Source organism: Hemicordylus capensis, chromosome 4, assembly GCF_027244095.1.
Source record: "Hemicordylus capensis ecotype Gifberg chromosome 4, rHemCap1.1.pri, whole genome shotgun sequence".
In the NCBI taxonomy this organism is placed as follows: Eukaryota; Metazoa; Chordata; class Lepidosauria; order Squamata; family Cordylidae; genus Hemicordylus; species Hemicordylus capensis.
This window is the reverse complement of record NC_069660.1, coordinates 157,556,453-157,581,131: the sequence shown is the minus strand read 5'-3', so window position 1 is coordinate 157,581,131 and position 24,679 is coordinate 157,556,453. Positions and strand designations below refer to the sequence as shown.

The 24,679-nt window shown below is 43.5% G+C and overlaps 1 protein-coding gene across 9 annotated transcripts in view; it reads left to right on the top strand.

Annotated features, from left to right (window-relative positions):
* The window catches only part of RASAL2 (RAS protein activator like 2), a 358,844-nt gene that overhangs the window by 313,109 nt on the left and 21,056 nt on the right, over positions 1-24,679 (top strand). For 7 of the 9 annotated variants that reach the window (XM_053249711.1, XM_053249709.1, XM_053249713.1 and 4 more), the window contains 7 exons: positions 3,240-3,794; positions 7,968-8,112; positions 14,532-14,676; positions 16,892-17,128; positions 19,419-19,620; positions 22,170-22,363; positions 23,513-24,350. In XM_053249711.1, coding sequence (XP_053105686.1) covers positions 3,240-3,794; positions 7,968-8,112; positions 14,532-14,676; positions 16,892-17,128; positions 19,419-19,620; positions 22,170-22,363; positions 23,513-24,350 — 2,316 coding nt within the window. The remainder of the gene's footprint in view (positions 1-3,239; positions 3,795-7,967; positions 8,113-14,531; positions 14,677-16,891; positions 17,129-19,418; positions 19,621-22,169; positions 22,364-23,512; positions 24,351-24,679) is intronic. The other 2 variants (XM_053249708.1, XM_053249710.1) reach the window with 1 other exon arrangement.

The following is a 24,679-nucleotide window of genomic DNA, read 5'->3' as shown; positions in this document are numbered from 1 at the left end:
TCAAAAGCTTTTTGGAAGTCCAAATATACTTTGTCAACTGGATCCCCTTTATCCACATGCTTGTTGACACTCTCAAATAACTCCAAAAACTTAGTGAGTCAAGAAGCCATGCTGGTTTTTAGAAGCCATGCTGGATCTCCTTCAGCAAGGCCTTTTCTTCTATATTAGCTGGCTCAGGCACAGAGCATCTGCTCTTCTAGTTTGGTGTCGACTCCTGGTGCCCACAGGGCCCTGTGGTTTTATTTTGGTAGAATACAGGAGGGGTTTACCATTACCTCCTCTCACGTATTGTGAGATGATGCCTTTCAGCATCTTCCTATATTGCTGCTGCCTGATATAGGTGTTTCCCATAGTCTGGGAAACATACCAGCGGGGATTTGAACCAATAACCTTCTGCTTGTTAGTGAAGCATTCCCCACTGTGCCATTAGGTGGTGCTTATTTCACACACACACACACACACACACACACACACACACACACACAATTTTGTCCTTTTCCATCAGTTTATCAGCACCGGAGTTAAGCTGACTGGCCTGTAATTTCCCAGATTCTCCCTGGATCCCTTTTTGAAAATTGGAGTTACATTGACTACTTTCCAGTCCTCTGGTACAGAGCCTGACTGCAGGGACAAGTTACATATTCTTGCTAGGAGATCAGCAATTTCACATTTGAGTTCTTTCAGAACTCTTGAGTGGATGCCATCTGGCCCTGGCAATTTGTTTAGAACATCTTCCCTTGTCACCTCAAACTGGTCCAGTTCTTCAGCCGCTAAACCTGAAAAGCTCAATTCCAGAGAGGGTATATGGTCAGTATCCTCCACCATGAAGACAGATGCAAATAACTCATTCAGCTTCTCTGCAATCTTCTTATCCTCCTTAATAATCCCTTCCACCCCCTCATCATCTAAGGGTCCAACCACCTCCCTGGCAGGTTTTCAACTTCTGATATATTTAAAGAAGTTTTTTTTGTTTATTCCCCTTGACACTTCTGGCTATATGCTCCTCAGACTCTCTCTTTGCATCCCTTATTGTGTCCTTGCATTTCTTTTGCCAGAGTTTATGTTCCTTCCTGTTCTCTTCATTTGGGCAGGACTTCCATTTTTTGAATGAGGTCGTCTTACCTTTTTATAGCTTCCCTGACTCTACTTGTTAAACATGCTGGCATCATTCTGAACTTGGTAATACCTTTAAGAACATAAGAACAGCCCTGCTGGATCAGGCCCAAGGTTCATCTAGTCCAGCATCCTGTTTCACACAGTGGCCCACCAGATGTCACTGGAAGCCTACAGGCAGTTGTTGCAGGCATGCCCTCTCTCCTGCTGTTACTCTCCTGCAACTGGTACTCAGAGGCATCCTACCTTTGAGGCTGGAGGGCCTATAGCCCTCCAACTAGTTGCCATTGATAGGCCTCTCCTCCATGTTATTCAAACCCCTCTTAAAGCCATCCAGGTTGTTGGCTGTCACCACATCCTGTCTTCCACCATTCCTCCTCCTTGGTATACATTCCAACTGAGCTTCTAGTATTGTGATTTTAAATAAGTTCCATGCTTTCTGATCTGACCCTCCTGACTTTCCCTTTCATCTTCCTTTTTAACAGCCCCCAATTTTTGAGAAGTTTCCTCTTCTGAGGTCCAACGCATCTGTGTTAGACTTCCTTGACAGTTCTTCACTTGCCTCCCACTACACATGGTCGGGGCCGACCAATCAGGGAGCATCGGCAGGTTAAAGGGCCGGCCTGTTCTCCTCCTTGCCAGTTGCTCTTTTGCAACACACACACACACACACCCTGTGCTCAGTGAGTGTTAGCTGGTCACTGGTTGGGGCCAAGTAAGAATTTGGGGGGCTGTACCAGATTGGTACCAAGTGCAGCCTTTTTTCACCTACTTCCCACTGAGTTTCATGGTGCAGGGGGTTAATAGTATTTAGGATTGTTTGGTCTCTTGGCAGGAGAGTGTGGGTTGGGATAGGTTTTTTTGGTAACAGTGCTGGGCTGGAGGACCATTTAAGGGAGGCTGAGGAACAGCCATTCGGGTTTTTTGCAGTGCAGAGGGTGGCTCTGCTCACTGGCTCAGAGTTCTGCGGCTTGGGTTGGGGTGGGTCGAGTTGCCCCCCCATCTCAGTGGGCAAAAGCCCCATGGTGAGAGGATGTCAGGACCTGGTGCCTGACTGAATCAACACCTGGCCCTTCGCCCTGGTGTGGAACAGTCTTCCTTAGAGGCTGACCCACATAGTTGGAGTACCTGCACTCTGGTTGGTTAGGTTCCTCGTTGCAAGTTTTGGTTATGTATTTATCAATAAAGTGGCCCTAGTTTACTCCAATTATGTTTGTCCTGTCTTTATTGGGGCCTGGGGGTACAATGATGTGACACATCATTACCAAAGCTGATGTGTCACAGTGAAACGTCTGCTAACTATGAACATCTGTTTTATATATTTTTATTTATGCATTAAAGAGATATTTGAGAAAGCTTGTTTTATTATATGTTTTATAATATCTGATAGAAAGATGGTGCTGTAGTCATCATAAGTTTCTTTCTATTGAACTAGGGTGACCCAGTGGTGCCTGTTAGTTTGGCAGTGAAACAGAATAATCATTTAGAGTAATGGTTTCTGCATACTCAGAGGTCTGTCCATATATACAGAACTATATTAGTTTGTAAATTGAAATAAACTATACAAGAGAGCAAAACAGCCCAACAAGAACCCACGCTTGGTGACTTCCAGAACCCACAGGCTGTTGAGGTTTGATAAAAAGAAGAAGAAATGGGAGAAGAAACTTGACCTGCTTTAGCCCCTAATAGCTTATAGGGAGATGCATAATATTTAAAAACTACCACTCCCTGCACTATACAGGGAGGTTTCATGATGGAGGAAGGAAGAAGGTAAATGTTTTCCTTTCCTGCTCATTCCAGAACATCTGCTTACCCTGCGATCAATACAATGCTCAGGTTTGGGTTAGTCAGCTAAACCAGAGCTTTTTTGTACAGCAAGTGTCCTTTCTCTCCCCACCCTCTGCCCATGATTCGCAAACAGTGCTACAAGGTTCCCATTCCAGGCTGGATGAAGGAGCACCCTTTGTTGTGAGTTCCAACTTGTTTAGTAGATGATGATGATGATGATGATGATGATGATGATGATGATGATGATGATGATGAATAATTAAGAATTTCACCCTTGCAAAGAGTTTTGTATTCCCTGACTGGCCTTGCCAAGCCAAACAAAGTCTCTTTCTCTCCAGGATAACTGCCGTCGAGCCGAGAATGTATTGCGTCTTTGGATCATTGAAGCCAAGGACTTGGCCCCTAAAAAAAAGTACTTCTGTGAATTGTGCCTGGACGATACCTTATTTGCCCGCACTACAAGCAAAACAAAAGCTGATAATATCTTCTGGGGCGAGCACTTTGAGTTCTCTGGCCTCCCACCCATCCACAGCATCACTGTCCACATCTATAAGGATGTTGAGAAGAAGAAGAAAAAGGACAAAAATAATTATGTTGGCCTGGTTAACATTCCCATAGCCAGTGTGACTGGCCGTCAGTTTGTGGAGAAGTGGTACCCCATCAGCACACCCACGCCCAATAAAGGAAAATCAGGAGGGCCTTCCATCCGGATCAAGTCTCGGTACCAGACCATCACCATCTTGCCCATGGAGCAATACAAAGAGTTTGCCGAATTTGTTACTAACAATTACACTGTGTTGTGCTCTGTACTGGAGCCAGTAATCAGTGTCAGGAACAAAGAAGAGATGGCCTGTGCTTTGGTGCACATTCTTCAGAGTACTGGCAGAGCTAAGGTATGAAGTTATGGAACTTTCGTCCTAATGGTGCTCTAGATTATTCTAGGTAGTCACGATTCTGAAAGGAACACCTTTATCTATCGACTTATGCTTTAAAGTTGTAAGTAATGCAAAGACCAGAAGTAAATGTTTTTTTAAAGTATGAATTTTCCATTTTGAAAAGAGAAAATGTATAGGCAAAAGGGTCTGCTGGTGTTTAAAAATAATTATCCTGGAATAATATATGTGTGTTACATGTATATCCTTGCCCAAGCCACCCTGTGAGCTTAATGGTTTTCCCCCAGATCTCTCTAGTTCAAGAGCTGCATTGTCCACTACACCATGATTGGTCTCTGTGATGACATTCAAGCCTCTATCTCTCTCTTCTGCCCCCACGTGTTAGAATCCTTAACCTTTCTGAGTCCAAACGCTCCTGAGTTCCTAGTAAACTCCTCCTTCCCTTCATTTTAATCAAATGAGTAGCCCAGTAAGCAGACATATTTGAGAGAGAGAGATTCCTGAGCAATTAGATTTTCCCAAGTTTTTGTGCACACACTCTTTGCCCTTCCATATTTATTTATTTATTTATTTATTTAAATTTAATTTAATTTAATTTAATTTAATTTATATCCCACCCAAACATGGGCGGCTAACAATTAAAACATATATAAAAATTAAAACAATGCAACATATAACACATATATAAAAGTTAAAACAATACAATAATTTAAAAACCATAAAATTAACAAACAGTATTTTTAATTTAAAACCTGAGAAGGCTTGGATTAAAAAAAATGGTTTTCTAATGTTTTTTAAAGATAGCCAGAGATGGGGACGATCGTAACTCAGCAGGGAGCTTATTCCACAATCTCGGGGCCGCAGCTGAGAAGGCCCATCTCTGTGTGACCACCAAACGAGTTGGCGGTAACTGGAGATGGACCTCCTCAGATGACCTCAATGGGCGGTGGGGTTCATAGCGAAGAAGACGCTCTCTTAGATACTCAGGACCTAAGCCATTTAGGGCTTTATAAGTTATAACTAGCACTTTGTATTTTGCCCAGAAACCTATCGGCAGCCAGTGTAACTCCATCAACAAAGGAGTAACATGGTCTCTCCAAGATGACCCAGAGACCAGCCTGGCTACTGGGTTATGTTCATGGCATTACTGAAAACCTGATTCTCCAATATGAAAATAGGTTAAGAATGCCTTTTTAAAATTATGAACAGCAAACAATGAACAGAGTGGGTGAATTTTGTTCTATATCAGTAGTTCTCAAACTTCCTGCCTTCAGGGAATCCGTTCCACATTGATGTGTCTGCCAAGAAACCCTTGCATGTTCAACAGGATTCTGTGGTGTGTTCTAGAGCACACAGTCAGTTCATGCAGAGTGCTTGCTGGCCTGTTAGGCCTGACTACCTTGCATGAATTGATAATAAATCCTAGAAGGCACTCATCACTCTTCTATGTGTACATTTGAAGGGAACGTCAGTAGTGGTGGGCAAGCTGTCTTAAAGAAGCTTGTCAATCATTACTGATCTTTACTGAGGAACCTCCGATAAGAAAACCCTATAGATCTTAGAAACACCAATTCCAGTGATACAGCTGGTCTGCATAGGGTATCGTACTACCAGTAAGATAAGAATTACTTGATCTATTTTTCTTCTTAATCCAGTGTGTGGGTGGATAGATGGATGGATAGATGGAATTTTCTATCTTTAAAATTTATATTCCTTTTTTAAAAAATCCCAGTTAACTAACTTACAAGTTAAAACAATGCAATGCAATATGATTTATTATTATATTACACTACACCAGCTACACCAGCTCTATAATATTTCTCAAAAATAATCCAGGGAAATTACTTCAGATCTTTTCAGCTGCCTAAATCAGTATATTGCTGCTCTACCTTCCTAAGTTTTATTTATTTAGGAAGCGTTTAGGCTATTTAAGGTTCAAGAGAAGAAAGATACTAGAAGTGTTATGGAGAATTTTTTTTTTAAATTATTTGTGTAATCCTTACTATTCATTTCATTAAGCAGAGGTAATTCTTAACTACAAGGATAAAAGTACACATTTAATGAAATTAACAAAGTTACAAACGCATGTGAGGACATCTAGTACAAAGGGTTGTCCTGAAGTATATTTAGCAATGAAAATTATGTCTTGTCTTGGATCCAAAGCCAACTGCAGCATTCCCTCAAGGGAGAAGTGGCCAGTTTTTATGAAACCTTTTGTGCATTATTCATGGATTCTGATAGTGGATTCCAAGATGGTGAATGCAAACAAATATGTCTCACTAGACACAATGAGATGTATAGATCTAATCCTGAAGGCTATTCAATGCTTTCTCTGAGATAATGGCATTTTTGACTTCCCCAGAAGTCAAGACTTTACAGAATCAATAATGATAAGACCCTTCATCCCTTGTTACAGAACATGGTCTAAAGGGACATGATGCAGCAACTTTCCTGAAGCTAAGTTGATCTAGTTGTGGATGAGAGATCACCTGGTAACCCTGCAAGTGCCATCTTGCATTCAGTGGAAGAAAGGCAGGATATAAATGTAAATAGTGTCCATATCTGCCTGTCTCTGTGCTCTAGAGGGAATGGATTGTGATATTTATGGTGGCTTAGGATATTCACTGAGAGAGGATTGTGGTATTTAGGGTAGCTTAGGATATTAACTGAGAGAGGCATCTCCACCAGTGTTCCCTCTAACAGATGTTACCAGATGTTCTTGGCTACAACTCCCAGAATCCCCAAGCAAAAGCCATTGTAGCTGGGGATTCTGGGAGTCGTAGTCAATGTCTGGGAATCCCTGTTAGAGGGACAGTGAGCTCCACTCATTTGTATTTCAGATAACATGATAGTATTCCTAAGGAGCACTTATATTTCTGGCTGACTCCCTCATTCTGTGCGTTGAATGATTGTTGTAAACATTGAAATCTGCCTATGTACTTGGTGTGCATACCAAATGCACAAATCTCTTTTCTTAGTTAGAGGATGAGCGGTAAGTCTATATTGATATTGATATTGTTATGGATGAACAGAAGGAACAATAACGTATGCTCTTAAAATAACACTGCTCTTTTGCAATTTAATTTTTGATATATCTAAGAGCAGGCGTTTGAGCCTGCTGAAAACCTCTTTGCTTCCCTTTTTTGCACTGACATCTGAATCTGAAACCTTTGATGTGGGCTCTTGATTGAGAAGGGCTATAGCTCAGTAGTAGGGCATATGGCTTGCATGCAGGTCTTGGGTTCAATTTTTGGTACCTCAAAGTAGGACTGGAGAGCTGCTTTCTTCCCCTAAAGAGCATAGAGGGGAAAATCCACTTTCTCCTTGCAACAATTTGATCATGTGGTTGACAATGACTTGCCGGAGGTTTTGTGGCTGAGTAGGAGTTTGACTCTAGGACTCCCTGCTCAAGAGCACCCTCTAGACACCAGACCACACGGTTTCCAGTAGAATCTGTTCCAACTTTGTTTCTGTCGACTCCAGGTTACAAAGCATAGCTTGAGGATAGACTGTGGTAGACATATTTGCCTCAGAGTATAAGAGCTATAAATAGGGAAGAAATTGCTCCCTGGACCATCTTCTATTGGTGAAGCACCCTGTATATTTCTTCAGCTCCCTATCCATTCTGCTTGATTTAAGAGTTCTGTATAACTCGCAAGCTTGCATGCTGAAGCAATAATGCAATAAACAGCTATACCTATAAACAATGCAGTAAACAACTATACTTAACCATTCAAGAGTGACACTTTGTTCAGAGTTTCAGAGCTTATTCAGCACAATAAAAATGTAAGCCAACATCATACATTTAAAAAGAAAAACTACAATCTTAATAAACATAAAAGATAAAAAAAGAATGTTACAATAATAAACATAAATAGATTTTTAAAAAGAATGTTACAGGGGAAAATGCTAAAATTCTGTATTAAATCCATTAAAATATGTCAGAAATAAGCTACTGGATTCTGAGGCAAGTTGTTCAGTGTCTCAGTCCCTAAACACCTCCTTTTCCCTTGTGACAGGCACTACAACTCAGACTCCAGTCTTGCACCGCCGCCGCCCCCACTCCCTTTTGCTGAGTGCACCCTCACTCATCCATCCCATCTGGCATATTTGTCTACCCTGCTGCCTAGCACAGCACAATTTATCTTGCACTAAAACATCTTTTTCCTTCAGGACTTCTTGACTGACCTGGTGATGTCAGAGGTAGATCGCTGTGGGGATCATGACGTGTTGATCTTCAGGGAGAATACACTTGCCACTAAAGCCATCGAGGAATACCTCAAACTGGTGGGACAGAAGTATCTGCAGGATGCACTTGGTACGGAAACACTAGCTTCTTCATTATTTTGTTGTAGTGGGGTTGTTTCCCCCCTCACCCCCCGAAATAATGCTGACTGTGCATTTGTATCTGTTGATCAGTTTCATCTGGTGTATCTTTATTATGGACTTTTCTGATGTTACTTTACTAGCAGGGGAAATGACCGTGTGTGTCCTCCCAGTGCCACTTTCAGTAATGTCTAGAATCATAGAGTTGGAAGGGTCTTGTAGGGCATCTAGTTCACCCCGCTACTTGAGCCAAAACTTGAACATCTCCAACAGATGGCTGTCCAGCTTCCATCTGAAGACCCCCAGCAAGGGAAAGCTCACCACCATCACTCTAGGTAACTGGTTCCATTTTCAAGCTGCTCTTACTGTTAAGAAATTTCTCTAAACGTTCAGCTGAAATCTACCCTCTTGTAGCTTAAGCCCATTAGAGCTAGTCCTGCCATCTGGAGCAACAGCAGAGAACAAGTCTTTGCCCTCTTCAGTGCGACAGCTCTTCAGGTATTTGAATAGCACATATCCCCCACAGTCTTCTTTTCTTCAGATGAAACATATCCAGTTCCTTCAACCTTTCTCCATAAAACATGTTTTCCAGACCATCTTCATCGCTCTCCTCTGAACCTGATCCAATTTATCTTTATCCTTCTCAAAATGCAGTGCCCAGAACTGGGCACAGAATACTTCAGATGAGGTTTGACTGGTGCAGAATGAAGTGCACTAGTTAGTTCCTAACACTTTTTCATTACTTGGAAATTATGGTTCTATTAATGCAGCCTAAAATCACATTGGTATTTTTTGTCTGTGCATTTGTGTCCGTTGAATTTCATTTTGTTTCAGCCAAGCTTTCCATTCTAACAAGGCCGCTTTGAATTTTATTTTTGTCTTCTGAGGCATTTGTTCTCGCTCCCTGTTTTGTGTCAACTTAAAAATTGATGAGAATTCTTGGTAATTGATAAAAGTATTGAAGTATTCCAGGCTCAGGACAGAGCCACATGGCACCCCACTCAAAAAAGCCCCTATAATTTAGTGAGGAGCCTTTGATAAGCACTCTGTTGAGCTGTGAATCCACCTGCAGATATTATAATCTATTCTGCATTTGGCAAATTTGTGAGCCAGAATATAGGAAACTTCTTCATCAAATGCTTTCTGAAATCACGATAAATTATGTCCACAACATTCCCACCATCCACTAAGCTAGTAACCTGATTTAAAAAGAGAGAGAGAACAGATTAGTCTGGCAGGATTTATTCTTGACAGATTCATGCTGGCTTCCTGCTAAATCTTGCTGAAATGCTTTGGGCCTATAAAGAGAGAATTAAATATCAAATTCCATAGTTTGGGGTACCTTTTTGGAATTGTTGCCTCTTTCTTTTCTACTGCTTGCCTGGGTGCCACCTCTCCCCTTTGCCTTTCCCTTGCTACAAAAGTGATGTCAGAAAGGACCTTTAGAAGCCTATCTCAAGTCTGCATGTGACACAGGTATTAGGACTACACTTTGGGATGCTGGAGTATCGTTTGGTTTCCATCCTCCAAGCCTAGAAAGCATTCCACACTTCCAGGAGCTAGCTGGGGGGAAACACCTTCACATACCTTGGTGCCGGAATCAGATTCTTAAGCATCCAGCTAAAACAGGCAAAGTCTTGCTCGGAGCCTCCTGATCACATATGTATGTTCACACTAGGCCCCCACCTCCCTGTTAGCAGGATGGTGGCATTCCAGAGTGCTTTGTGGCAGCCAAAATCTGCCACCACTTTAGAAAGGGGGGGCAATATGATGTGCCTACCCCATTGCTGTGTCACAATCATGCAGCAATGGGATGAGTGCATGGCATTCTTGTTTGATATATATGGTGTCCAATGCAACCACCATGATGCACATCAGATTGCTGCCACCATCTAGACTCTCAGCCAAGCTGAGCACTGAGTAGAGCCTCAGGGCTGGACTGTGAGATTTCTCATAGTCCTGGACCCCCAGCTACAGCCTGACTTTCCCAAGCTCTTGCTCAACACCTCACCACATCAGGAAATTATATATGTGTAGTTCCTCAATGTTGGACTGCACAGAGAGCCACTCACAGGACAGCAGCAGTAATTGCAGTATACAAGTCTATTCCTGTGCTTTCCCCAGTAGCAATTGTATACATTTACTTAGAGGTGTGTGTGAGAAATAGAGTGAGAATACAATTAATTCTCATTGTGGAGGCTAGGTATGTAAATTAGCTTGAAGGAGTATCGAAAAAACAAACAACCATGTATGTTGTCAGTACAGGTGAGGTTGGCATTAAAATGCTGTGAATCAGTGCTTAGTGTTGCAGCTGTTCTAAAAGCTGCTGTTCTAAAAGATAACACTCAAGCTGACATACAAAAGTTTTAAAACCATCAAATGTTTTTTCCTGTCCTAACATGAGGATGGGGAGTGGGATTTTGTGTTGCTTCTGGCATGCTATGTGAGATGCTCAGAATAGTAAGGGCCTCCCCATGGGCAATCTTATCTTTCCTTAATGTGTTTTTCCAGCCTTTGGTTGCGGAACAATTCAATAAGGGGAGCCGAAGACAGAGAGAAATCATAGGCAGTCTATACAATAAGATCCTTGCCTCTTTCCTGGCAAATCAAACCATCTACCACTTTGGCTCAGTTTGCTGCTTTGGGGCCTAATCCAGTGGGAAACCTTTCCTGCACAAGTCCTATTGAGATGGATGGAAGCTGCACAAGAACATGGTGGTGCTCTTGCACAACTTCCATTCATTTCAATGGGGCTTATGCTGGGTGGATTGTGCCCTTTTGCTGCCAGTCTTTAAAGGCATTTAAAACTGAAGGTTCTTCATACACGCAACAGTAACATGAGTATGTGTGAGATAAGATTTTGAATCATAAGTATTAGAGGCCAAAAATCCTCATGGGGTCTCCCAGATTAGCTCCAGCAGTTGCCAAGATGGCTTCTTTTATCACTCTTTGGAGATGGGTTTTTTTTCCTGGCATAGATCTAAACAGCATCCATTTGGCTACATTCTGTGTTCTAATGAGTACCTATATTCTTTTTACTGCAGTAAATGTTTGCTTCTCCCTCAAAATGTTTTTTCTAGCCCCCACCCCCCGTAGTTTTTTTTATGGCAAGCTAGATTCATTGTGCCATCAGTGAAGCTGGTTTCACAGAAGGGAGAGAAAGAGTATGTTGGACTCTGAACCTCTCTTAACAAGCTTATTATAATAAAGACCATTAAGAAAGTTAAGTGAGCAAATAATTAAAGTTGTCATGTTCGGAGCAAGTGGTATCAAAGTTAAGGATCCACCTCTTTCTGACTCAGAATGGCTAATCTGGCCAGCCCTCGTGGTTGCACTGAAATGTATTTGCAAGATTTGCTGAACACGTAAAAAATAGTCTAGTCTTTTTAGAGAATGGACTTAGGACATAGCACTCCCAACCACCTCCCAAATACTACTCCCTTGTACATGCAGGCTTGTTGTTCCCACCTTAATACCCAGCCCACCCGCCCCTTCCCAGAACTTCACAGAACGGCTGAATATAAAATGCTATATTTTTGCCCCCAACCTACATTTGTATGAATTGTCTAAACCTAAGATACTAAGGTCTACAATTATACCCACTACCATGAAGCTTCCTAACTGGTGATTTCAAGAGTAGCAACCTCATCTATGTGGAGCTATCGCCCATTAAAGAGTCCAAGACAGTACTTAGTGTTTTATTAATTCTGCTGAAAGATGGCACACAAATGGCAATCAATAATTCAACATACTGAGGTTTAAAAAAGAAAAAATAACCATTGTGCCATGTACCAAATTTGTATTAGTTTGTACTGTACCAAAGCTTATCTGCTATGTTGAATCAGCTGTTTTTTCTTTGAACACTATAAAAAACCCAGGATCTTTCTGCTAGTAGTTTTTGCTTTAATGCTCCCAATAGCTCTGTTTCATGCTCTCAAAATGCTCCTCTGTTTCTTTAATTGCCCAATTTTAGCAGTTGGCAGCAAAGTGTTCTGTTGAGTAGAAGCAGCTTTAGACAGTACTGCGAGTAAATGTCTGTTTCTTTGGCTGCTCAGAATGTGTTTCAAACACTAGCCCTGGTTTTCCTGACCCAGGCCAAAGGTACCTATTAAAAATAATCACAACATCATCAGGTCAAGATTATATATAGAGTGAATAAATCTGCAGCGTCATCCTCTTATACTAGACCTGTTTTAAAATCTTCTTGTGTGGAACAAGAGATAAATAATATGAGCCAAGAAGTGACCTTCTTTTGTAGGGCTGGAGCACAGTAATAGTTCTGCAGTTTGGGTTTTGTTTTTTAAAATCTAGACGTGTGTCCTTTAAATTAAATTGAAAATTAATTGCAGACCATTCCCTTGATGGCATAATTGTTCTTTTCATTAAATAATTGTAATGGGGAGTTAGTGTGTAGAACGAGAAGTGTAGATATAATATCCTGAGGAAACCATCACTGGTTACTGGAAGCTCCATTCAGATATCCTCAGGCTTTCTGTTCAGCAGAAACTAGTGAGATATGTTCAGATTTTCTTAGAAGCAACACAGATTAGAGATGTGTTTAAATTCTAGATTTTTGTGTAGGCCAAATTAATTGCTCAGGATCAAGACTTGCAACTATTTAGCAATAGCAATAGCACTTACATTTATATACCGCTCTATAGCCGGAGCTCTCTAAGCGGTTTACAATGATTTTAGCATATTGCCCCCAACATTCTGGGTACTCATTTTACCGACCTCGGAAGGATGGAAGGCTGAGTCAACCTTGAGCCCCTGGTCAGGATAGAACTTGTAACCTTCTGGTTACAGGGCAACAGTTTTACCACTGCGCCACCAGGGGCTCTTTCTTTTCATTTCTGAGGTGATTGAAGAGATTCATTGGACACAAGAGTTTCAGAAGTACTGTGTGTTAGCCAGACCTGCCTCTCCAAAGAGCCGATGGGAATTTTCCAGCCACATTCTTATACTGTAGACACGTCACCCAGCAGCTGTGCTGTGCTGCCACAACTCCCAGCTGACCATGTTCTTTCTGCCATGCTCCAAGGAGCACCAGTGAGCCAGAATATGGTCAGTAGAGAATGATCCTGGATTTGGCAGGATGATCAGTGCCCACTGAAAGTTCCATACACTGAGAAATATACACGAGGGAAGATAATATTTTATAACAAAGATCAAGTTGCTTTGCTGCCTTCCTACTAGCTTTGTTCCTGAAATGTCCAGTGTTGCTAATCATCCTTAAAGTGAGTGGACCAGCTGCTAGAATCTCAGGCAGCAAAGGTATTGAGAACAGGAAGGTTGGAACTATTCAACCTACTTTGAATAATTGCAACAGAGAAAACTGTGAAGAACAGGATGAACATTTAGCTAATCATTGTTTATGCTGTTCTGGAATGAAAAGATCAAGTTATACTCTAATGAAATTAAAAAGGACAGCAGATCTAACACAAATCATACAAAGGAATGTTTTGTTGTAAAATTTATAAGCCAAAGCTGGTCACATGCAAAAATTGTGATGAGGTTTTAATTCCAAAGGAGGATAGATAATTTTATGATCACAAATAGTGTGAACATGCATACATGGGAGTGCTAAATGACATAAGGTTAATTGAATATCATTCTTCAGAAGTTAAGCTAATTGTAAGAGAGAGCAGAAAGGACTCTGCACCCCCTTGCTACACATGTCCTAGTAAGTGAAGCTTTGCTTTCTGCTAAATGTGAAAAGACAGCACCTGCCCACTGAGCTGTACATTCACACCTTCTTCCTCCCTTCCCAGCACCAACCAGCGCTCAGCTGCCGCTGCCATCCATCAGTGTATCCCCAACCCTTTCAGCCTGAGCTGATTGGAGGGGGGAGGCTGTGGGATGGGGGGCACATGCACTTGCTGCATGATGGGCAGCAAATCCTGCACAGAGTACTTCCTTGAGCAGAGAGGTACTGAAGGACGAGGAGGAGGCTTGCTTCTCACTGTAAGGATGGAGGCGGGAGGGATGCTTGTGATGGCACCACAAAGATAAGGAAAGCAGCAGAGGAGCCCCCTTCCCATTTCCAAACTTGGGAGGAAAGTGGAGCCTTATCTGCACGGCTCTCCAGAGTGCAGCAGTGCACAGAAGATCACCTCTCAGTTCTAGGAACTGCTCAGCATGCAAGGAGCCACCACTGCTGTCCACCACGTAGCACTGCACACAGCTCCTAATCAGCTCATGCTGGAAGGTGCAGGGAAGCACTGGTAGAGGGCAGTGGCAGCTCATGTGCTGAACATTGCTTAGAGCAGAGAGAGGTGTTGGAAAGGGTCAAGGAAGAGGCAGCGACTCAGGCTCATATGCCCCCTGAAGAGCCCTTCTGAGCTTGGGACTGGAGAGGGGATCATCACTGACTTTGCACTTAATTGCCTTTGTTTGTCACTCAACTGCCAGGTGAATTTATCAAGGCCCTGTATGAGTCAGATGAGAACTGTGAAGTGGATCCCAGCAAAAGTTCACCCAGTGAACTGGCTGATCATCAGGCCAACCTCAAAATGTGTTGCGAGCTGGCCTTCTGCAAAATCATCAACTCCTACTGGTAAGCGGGATTGGGGGGGAGTGTTTCCTCATATGGTTAGTTATTTCTTGGATTTGTTTACCTAAGAAAGGTAACAATACCGTCCCTCTTCCTCTGGTCACAATAACCCTTGTATTGTGACCAAAATAACCCTGGTCACAATAACCCTTGTATAACCACTAGTAGAAGAAATTGTTCTTCTACTAGTGATTTCAGGTTGTCAGCAGGATAAGTAAAAGGGTTCCACAGGTACATTCAACCAGAAGCTGAACTTGCACAAGCCCCGTTGAAATGAATTGGATTTATTTAGGGGGAAACAGTCAATGGATTGTGATTGATATAATTTATTAGCACAAGGCAGCTGGACTGCGATGAACTAATTTTAGAGAGCAAATAGAACTAGGACTGTGCAGCTGAAACACTTGATATACATGTAATGGGTTAAAGTCATAATTCTTGGAATGGAGCTGGCTCCTGATAAATTGTGTCAGCTTCACGAGGAAGAAAAATGACTTTCCTCTACTAGAGTGAGCATACAGGAAAAGGTTAGCTCAGTCTTGACTGTTTCACCCAGTGTCTGGCAAGGCCAGCCAATCAGATACACATAAAGCTCAGATCATAGGTTCTATCTCTGTCATTCTCCTAGCATAACCAAGACATAATACCCAAGGCGGGACTATGCAGATAGAAGAATGAGTGCAGGTGGCTTCCATTAAGTTCTGTAGGACATGTAAGAATATTGAGGGGGATGGGTGGGTGCTTCTACCTTACCAAGAAACTAGACCACCTAGGATCAGGCATCACATTTAGTCCCAGTTTCAACAGTTTCCAGGTTTCCAACTTTTGCTTTCTGGTATATCAGTGAGTGGCTGCCATTTGCCACTCACTTGGGGTAGAACAAAGCACTGCACTTGGGGAAATTCAAGGGTTATTCAAGGGGTAGAATAAAGCACTGCACTTGGGGAAACCAGTGAAGATGGGGTCCTCATCCATAATATGGAGTGGACTAGCCTCATTGAAGCAATACCAATATGGGTGCAATTTAACAATTCTTCTCCCCACTCATCATATTAAATAACCTGAACAGTTATTGAGCTATATTTAGCTTTCTCATGTTTCCTCTCTTTAGAATATAAATAATCTATGTTCAGTTACTTTTGTTTCTTTTGGTGTGTGTTTTGCTTTTTTAATGTATGTTGTGTTAAAAAATGGATTTCAACAACATATGAAATCCACATTTGACAATTGGACAAGTTATACACGGATAACTTTGCTCATTTGGCATGGGATTCCTCTCCTTCTAGACCAGGGCTACAGAACTTTGCCCTTCAGCTATGTGCTGAAGGGGCATATTTTAAATGAGCAAATAAAATAAATAGGACTAGCTGAACCGGTGCACAGCATCTGCGCCGCTAGTCTCTCCTTGCTGCTTCCCCCCCACTTCCACCCCAGTCTGCTCCCTGTCATTTTCACCCACTGGCCACCTCTCCTGTCGCTCTCCCCCCCTCCCAGCCCCCATGCCCACCACAACAGCCCCAGTTGCTGCGCCAGCCTCTGCCCAGCTATTTTCGGGAGCCCGCTGCCACCGCCCACCCAGCCAGGCTCCTTTTGGAGGCGTGGCTCAGCCTCCCGCCGCCTCCTCACCACCCTCGCTAGCTGCCTTCAGCCTCCGGAGCGGCTCCCCCTCCAGGCTTCTCCAACCCCCAACTGACATTTCCCTTAATCCCGATCTCTCGCATCATGTCGCAAGAATTCTGCCGCCAAATCCTGGGCACGCATGCTGGCTAAGAGAATTAAATATATAGATTCCCATCGTCCCCAGCCACAATGGCTTGTAGTCAAGAATTATGGCATTTGTAGTTCAACAGCAGCTGGATGGCCAAAGCCGTGCAGCCCTGTTCTAGGCACTTTCCCCCAACAGAGCAGAGGATACAGGAACACATTTGTAGCCCCAGTTTTTAAGCTGGTGCTGAGCAAAATTCAGAAGTGGCTTGGAATCTCTAGAAGGAATCCAGCTTCTGGTTCTAAAGAAGGCTCCCCCCCAACCACCCTGATGTAGTTAGATTACAGTTCCCATCATCCCGAGCCACAGTGGCTGAAACTATGCTGGCCCCTCCCTCTTCTTTATGAATGGCCCTATATCCAGCCCTGTAGCAGTTTCTCCAATGTTGTAGTTATCGCTTGCTACTTGAATTTACTGTACTTGATATCCTTTTGCTGTTCCATTGATTCACAGCGTCTTTCCCCGGGAGTTGAAGGAAGTGTTTGCATCATGGAAGCAGCAGTGCCTAAATAGGGGGAAGCAGGACATCAGTGAACGCCTGATCAGTGCCTCGCTTTTTCTACGTTTCCTTTGCCCAGCCATCATGTCTCCGAGTCTCTTTAACCTCATGCAAGAGTACCCTGATGACCGCACGTCTCGGACTCTCACACTAATTGCAAAGGTTATCCAAAACCTGGCAAACTTTACAAGGTAGGGCCAAGAAAGGGGTAGTTAAGAAACATCTCCATTCTTGTCGTCATGGGGAATGGCAAAAGCTGTAACATGTAGCTGATTTGCCTTGTCGCTACCAAAAAAATATATGGGTATCTTTGCCTGTTTGGCATTACTATACTTAAAGTTGCACCACCTTAAAGAAGGGCAAATTTTCTTGCTTCAGTTTGTTACACTGCAACAACATTTGCGGGCAGAAGCTCCTCCAAACTGTGCAACAGGATACAAGATGAGGCTAGCCAGACAGGAGAAAATTTGATCCTCACTGGCACCCATAAAATTATATGAGAGAAAGGAAATGGATTGCATGTGGGAGCCTTTCCCCAGATACTGGTGTCATTTATTCCCCACCACAATGATGTCCCTGAGTTACCCTACCCATTGCTTTTTGCCATCTTTGTGAGTGTTTGTTTTTCTCTGTAGGAATAAATAGTGAAGTGCTTGCACATGAAGATGTTGTTGCCCTGCACTGACTTTCACTAACAGGGTTCCTGCAGGGACTTGCAGTGTGTCTTGGTGCATTCTGATTTGCATCCTCGCAGGGTTTACTACTGTATGCTGGTCCTCCTATCATAGGCACTGTTGTATTCTATCCAGCAGTCCTTTATGTTTTGTTGATTAGAAGTTTGTCCTAGTAGGGATCCTGTAGAGAGTGTGAGGGGTGCAGTTAGAAGGGAAAGGAGAAGGAGAAAATGGAGTTCCTGGAATAAAGCCTTAGTTAAACATAAGATTACTTCGTATTTATGAGGGAAGCAGGTATAAAAGGCACCCAACAGTTCATCATATAATTAGAAACTAGTGCTCTGCTAGTTTCTAATAAAGGGAAATCTTTAGGAGTAACAGAAGAGCAAACCCCACTCTTCCCTTCGGAGGATAGTCCAGTTACCTCGGCATAGCTCAACATATATGATTTTGAGGGAAGGAGGGTGCTTGTAAGATTTGCAAATCAAAATGGCAGCAAAAGAACTTGATACATCTCAACCCCATTGGAAACAGCCAGTGGTGGTCCAAAAAACTGGAAACCTACAGTGTCCACCACACAAAGATTGGGTAGTTTTTTTCTATGAAGCAACTGTGTGATGTTAGATGGAGTGCAGTTTGTGATCATTTGCAAAGAATTCAAGTAGATATTTTGAGCAGGAAAAATTGGGAGGAACAAGATACTCCTTGGGCCAGTTCAGATGACCCAACAAACTATGGTGAGCCTTCACACACTCCCTCTGCCCCTGTCCCCTTATCTCCTGAGTTCTGATGTGAGCATCCGGGTTTGTTAAATTATAATGCCACAGTTTGTCTGAACCTTCAATTCTACTATTTCCGCTTAGGTTGTTTGTTAACTGGGTGCTTTGGATGCTTTCTGAACGCCCAGCCATACAGAATGGTCAGGGCACTAGTACATAAACATAATAGCGTTTTTGAAAGTTGAAGGTGGTCCAATAATGCTATTACTTACCTGTTCATGCTTGTCGGGGAGGGGGCACTATCATCTCTGGTCAAAAAGCTTTTTGAAACCTATAGCAAGCTGCAAAGCCAGTTTGACCTAAGATGATATTGGAACAGAGAAAGGGAACATCATACTGCCTTCAGCTCAATTGAAGGAGATAAGTATATTTAGCTTGGAGAAGAGAAGACTAAATAGAGATATGATAGCCAAATATCTGAAGGGCTATCACACAGAAGAAGGAATTGACTTCCCAATGGGTGGGAATTGCAGGGAAGCAGATTTAGGATAGATTTTAGGAAGAATTTCTTAAGTGCTGTTCGGCAGTGGAACAGTCTACCTCACACCTTGGTGGGCTCTTCTTCACTGGAGGCTTTCAAAGCAGAGAGCGGACAGGCATCTGCCATGGCTGCCGTAGTCGTTCCCTGCACTAAGGCTAGAAGATGTTCAAGGTTCCTTCTAGTTTTTACATTCTATGATTCTAACTGATTTCTAAAATGATTGTCTTCCACCACTACCTGTCAAAATGGTGGCTCTCTTAGGTTTAGCAGCGGGAGAACCGTCCCTATTCAATCTAACGTAGTGCCCTCCAGTAGCTGTTGCTGGTTTCACCCTTGTGTGTGTTTCTTTAGATTATGAGCCCTTTGGGGACAGGGAGTCATCTTCTTTTATTATTCTTTGCCAATGCGAACCACTTTGAGAACTGTTTGTTGAAAAAACAGCACGTAAATAATAATAAACATGGAATCTGCCATCTGGTCACAGAAGCAGTAGTTTTAATCCTTCTGACTGACCCTCTCTTCTCTCTCTCTTCTCTCCTAAATCAAGATTCGGGAACAAAGAAGAATATATTACATTTATGAATGACTTTTTAGAGCATGAATGGGGAGGCATGAAACGCTTCCTGGTGGAAATTTCTAATGCGGACACAATCTCTAATACTCCAGGATTTGAAGGATACATTGATCTGGGAAGGGAAATTGCTGTCTTGCATTCCCTGCTATGGGAAGTCGTATGTCAGCTGGACAAGGTAACAGGCTGGAGTGTGGGTAGGGCTAGCTGGATTTGTGGTAGTCTCTAGTAAAAATCAACTTGGTTGGGTAGTATCCAAGGACTGTCAGCAAACTGCTTCAAGTGAAGTTTCTAAAGTTAGCTTTTTAAATAGAAGTACTGTATTCATTCCCTACATTACTATAGGTCAAGACCTCATATCCTGAAGTGTCCAGCAGAATCAGCAAGGAGGTTCGGGCAAGTGCATGATTTTTGTAGAGCCTCCAGTGCAGCTGGGTGCTGAGCAGTCCCCTCTTTGGCCTTGGGTTCTGCATATATTTTTGAAAAGCTTCAAATTCTAATTGAACGGCATGAGCAGTTTTTCCCATTTTGGCTGTGTGTGTGTGTGCGCGCACTATAGCCTCTCTTTGTTTCCCTAACAGCCAAAAGGAAATAAAAGCAATCATGTCCCAACATGGTCTCCTCCACCATGCTTAGTGTTGAAAAGAGAAAGCTGGGAGGGAGGAGGAGTGTGGGAAATGTTGTGTATGCGCCAGGCCAAAGCCACACAGAAATGTTGTTAACATTTGTACATGCTTATGCTGCTTTCAGAGGCTAGTTTTTGTCACTCTTCGAAAATGTTAAACCCTATATTGCTGCCTGTAATTTTGTGTAAACAAACTACTTTAGTTTGGTTGTTTTTTTCTTTGAGAGGACTGATAATCGAGGAACTGGTTTGATGGAAGTGGTTATTACTCTCTGTGTTTGAAGGAATGAACATTTTTCTGTTACTTATATTTCCTGTTGACATTACAAACAATATTCTGTACAAGAATATGACCTTTGCATCTTTTGGTTTGATAAAATTGTGGAATTCGTGTCTCTCCTCACCCACCCACCCCCACCCCCCAGACAAGGGTATATTGCTCTCATGAACCGCACACTTCTTGTCAAATTTCACATAGGCGACAGCCTCTTGGAATAGCTGTATGCCATGCCATGCCATGCCCTACTTTTCCCCACTGCTCTAGCTGCACGAGACCACTTGGAACAGTTGGTCTCAGGTGAGAATGTAAATGTGGGCCACTGGTTATTGAGAGCCATTCTTAAAGCCAAAATAGCCCAGCACCTAAACAAAAGGCAGGTAGAACACCATGTGTGTTCTTCCTTCTTAGTGCAGTGATCATATGGACTAATGGGAAGACAGTTGGAAGCAGAAGCATTTCACTTTTCATTGTTACAGTAGACAGTGATGATCAGGTAAGGGAATAAGTTCGTATAGTTGGGAATCACTTGAGACTCAGTAATGGAAGTACTAGAACATATTTCTGTTATAGATTCTTTTTCAGTGATGGGGTAGCCTTAGTTGTACTTGGGAGTGCCTCCATTCATCTTGCTCTGAGTTCGGGAATGCTCACTGTGATGGAGTTGTAAGATCCCATCTCCCAGAGAGCTTTTCCACTGTAGAAATTGACTTGATAAGAGAGTTTAGAAGAGAAGTCTAAAATGTCTGAGGTCCTTGTAATGGGGTTTCTGGAGTAATTGGTCTCCTTTCTGTCTCCCTTGAGTCCCAAGATTAAGCAGCAGTGGTTTTAAAGGCAGTGCAAATATTAAATCAAAGGCACATGCTGCAGAGTAGGAAAATCTGGCTGGAGATGTCAGTCTGGGGGCATAGTTCTAGCAGTGCTCCACACTAGGGCTAGCAAACTGTCGACATGTGGAAAGCCTTGGTGGTCACTGAGATGAACCACAGGGGGGCACAATAAAAGCAAAGGCTCCTGTCTGCTGTCCTAAGGTGGTCAAATCCATTTGGGAGTCCTTTGGGTTGAAAAGCAGCTTATAAGTGTTACGGTCAATAAAATAATTGAATGAATTAAAAATCAGAACAGGCAGCTTCTGCCTATTTATAATCCCGTAGTTATAGAAATAGCAAACTGATTGAAGTTAAAAACAAAGGCTGATTAAATAGAAACCTTCTCATACACTCACAGGAGCATGTATGCAGCATGTCCCTGTGCTTCAGTTCTCTCTTAGGGTCCCTGGATGCCAGTTTCCCTGTATGTCAGCATGCATTTCCCTTACCAGAAGAAACCTCCCCCATCTCTTTTTGGGGGCTTGGAAATTTCCTTGCAACCGGTCAGCTCTCTAGTTTTCTGAATCCTCCCCCCATTTTTTTCCCCTTCAGTAGGTAGTAATTGTAGTATTCTCCCCTCCGCGATCCAACTACCCACCCCCACCCCCGAATGCAGTTTGCTTTGCATGACAGTTTTGCATTGGAATGGCATTAGTTTGGTTTTATTGAGCATGATCTTTTTGTTTTGGGGGGTCAGTTTTTAATTTCTGTTTCCTTTTCTTTCCTCAATGTCTGCCGCACCTTGTTTCGTCTCCTCCATCCGTCCGGTCGCCATGGTTCTGCTGCTTCATAACAATGCATTGTGGTCCTGCCACACCCACACACATATGCCCACCTTCTTTCCTTCCAACCTCCACTCTTCCACCCATGTTCATCATTGTTTTGTTTTTAAAAAAATCAAAATCAAACCAAAAAAACTGAAATGGCGGATGCCACGGTGCTTATTGTCGAATCAGGGTGAAAATTCCTTCCTACAGGCAACGGTAGAAAAACTGGGGCCCTTGCCACGCATCCTTGCGGACATTGCGAAGGCTACAACAAACCCCACACCAATCCAGCAGCAGTTGAGACGTTTGGCAGATCACAACTCAAGCCCCAACGTTAGCCTCTCCTCAGGGCTGCAAAAAATATTTGAGGACCCTGCTGACAGGTATGCAGTGTCTAGCTATCTCTGGGGCATGGGTGCTAAAGAAGATCCATTTGCTTCTTGATTGATCAACCATCCCAGGAAAAAAATAATAGCCAGAATCCAGAATGTTAGGGTGACCAATCAAAGACCTTGACTTTGCTTAAGTTATAGTTTTAGATACTGTAAAATTATTTATAATGGTGAGATTAGGATGCTGAAATGAAGTCTGATTTTGAGTCTTCATTGTCCTGTTAAAATCATGGAAAGCTTTTTGAATGTCGTCTAGCGTAACAAAAAGTCCTTCCATGTCGCCCATTCTTGTGGCAAGTCACCTTATGAGTGTCAAGGAGCTGCTGCCTGGCCTTCACCCCAAGTACAGCATCAGAGCTTTAGCTTTAGAATTTGAAACTGAATATAGTTACATGTTCGGGAAGAAATGCAATCAAGAGATTTATTTATATTTTTATAGCTAGGAAGAGGGAATCTCTGGGAAAGGGAAACTTGAAAAAAATGGCCTGAGTTTTCTATGTTCTCCTAAAACTAAGCTGTTAGTAGTGATGTGCCCGGACCGGTCCAGAGGCCATTCTACTAGCCTCCGGACTGGTCCGGACATGGGCCTCCGGACCGGTCCGGCCACACGCACGCACGTCGTGGAGATGTGAAGTGTGCGCTCGACGTGCGCACGGGCAAAGGCTTTTTGCAGCCATTTGCAGTCAGTGGGGGAAGGGGCGGCAGGGGCGTATCCTGCTGCCCCAATTACTAAAGAGAATATGCGCGCTGGAGGGGGGGAAGCGGCGGGAGGGGTAAGTAAACTCTCCCCCGCCCTTAAAGGAACCCCCCACGCCAGTGCCGGACCGCAACTCCGCAGTTCTGTGCACACCCCTAGCTGTTAGCTAGGAAGCAGGCACCTTATGGGGGAAATGCAAGGGGCAAAATTCAAACAAAGTTGAGCACATGTGTAAGTCCCACTGTTTTCAGAGGAAAAGTTCAGAATGTGTTTAACGCCTTTTACTCAAAATCAGCAGTGTTGCAAGTGTGTTAACCTAGCCAGATTGTGCCCAAGGAGTGTGTGTGATACATTGTTTTATTTCAAGAAAAATGGAGGGAGGTTAACTGTAGAGAGAGAGCTTCTGAGCCCTTAACTGAGATGCTTTCCTTTACACTCCACAGTGAGCTCAAGTTGAAGTCGCCATTACAAGAAAATGAAGGCTATTTCAAAGGCAAGTTGCTTTTGATCCAGCAGGCATCATCACGGAGTGTGACTTATTCAGACAAGGGTGACGAGACTAGCATGCCCAATGTCCGAAGTGTATCACTGATGGACCTCCAGGATCCTAATGTCACACAGTGTGATCCTGGATTCATGATGCGTGAAGCTCCTGTTCGTTTATCTGGCAGTCAGCTTTCAGTCATGCAGGTGGCAAACATCAAGCAACTCCACAGCACACCTCAGAGCGCCCCACAGGTCCGGAGGCCTCTGCACTCGGCACTAAACCAGCAGGGCAGTCTGCAGCCCCTCTCTTTCCAGAACCCAGTTTACCATCTCAACAATCCCCCTCAACCAATGCCAAAGGTGTCCATGGACTCCAGCCTGGAGAACCTGAGTGTCACCAGTTCCCGCAGCCAGAATAGTGAAGACCTTAAGCTCAGTGGACCCAGCAACAGTAGCATGGAGGACTTCACCAAACGCAGCACGCAGAGCGAGGATTTTTCCCGGCGGGGCACAGTGCTGGACAAACACATCCCTGTTGCTTTGCCTCGCCAGAACAGCACTGGGCAAGCCCAAATCCGCAAAATAGACCAAGCCGGGCTGGGTGCAAGAGCCAAGGCACCCCAGTCGCTTCCCCATAGCGCTTCTCTTCGGAGTACAGGGAGCATGTCGGTAGCATCTGCCACCATGGCAGTGGAGCCCATTCAGAATGGGAATCGGTCTCGGCAGCAGTCCTTGTCCTCCCGGGAGAGCCCGGTTCCCAAGGTACGGGCCATCCAGCGGCAACAGACACAGCAGGTAAGACCAACTGTACCTCAGAACTTAAGGTCTACATTTTCTGTTGTTTTATGCAGAATGAGAAAAGCTTGCATTGGACGTGAGTGGCCGGTCTGATATAAGGCACAAGCAACAGGAGTTTGTGGCACTCCTGGACAAGAGCAGAAGGGCCATTGGGCCAGCGATGGTCTGGTCTGGTCTGGTCTGGTCTGCCCTGCTCTGCTGCCTGCCTCTCCCATGTGGTGGTGCTGCGAACTCCCAAGCTCACCAAGCTGGGGTCCAGACTACTCCAAGCCACTTTGTGAGGGTTGGGGGGTTGGGCTGCATATGTATCAAAGTGTTCACTAGAC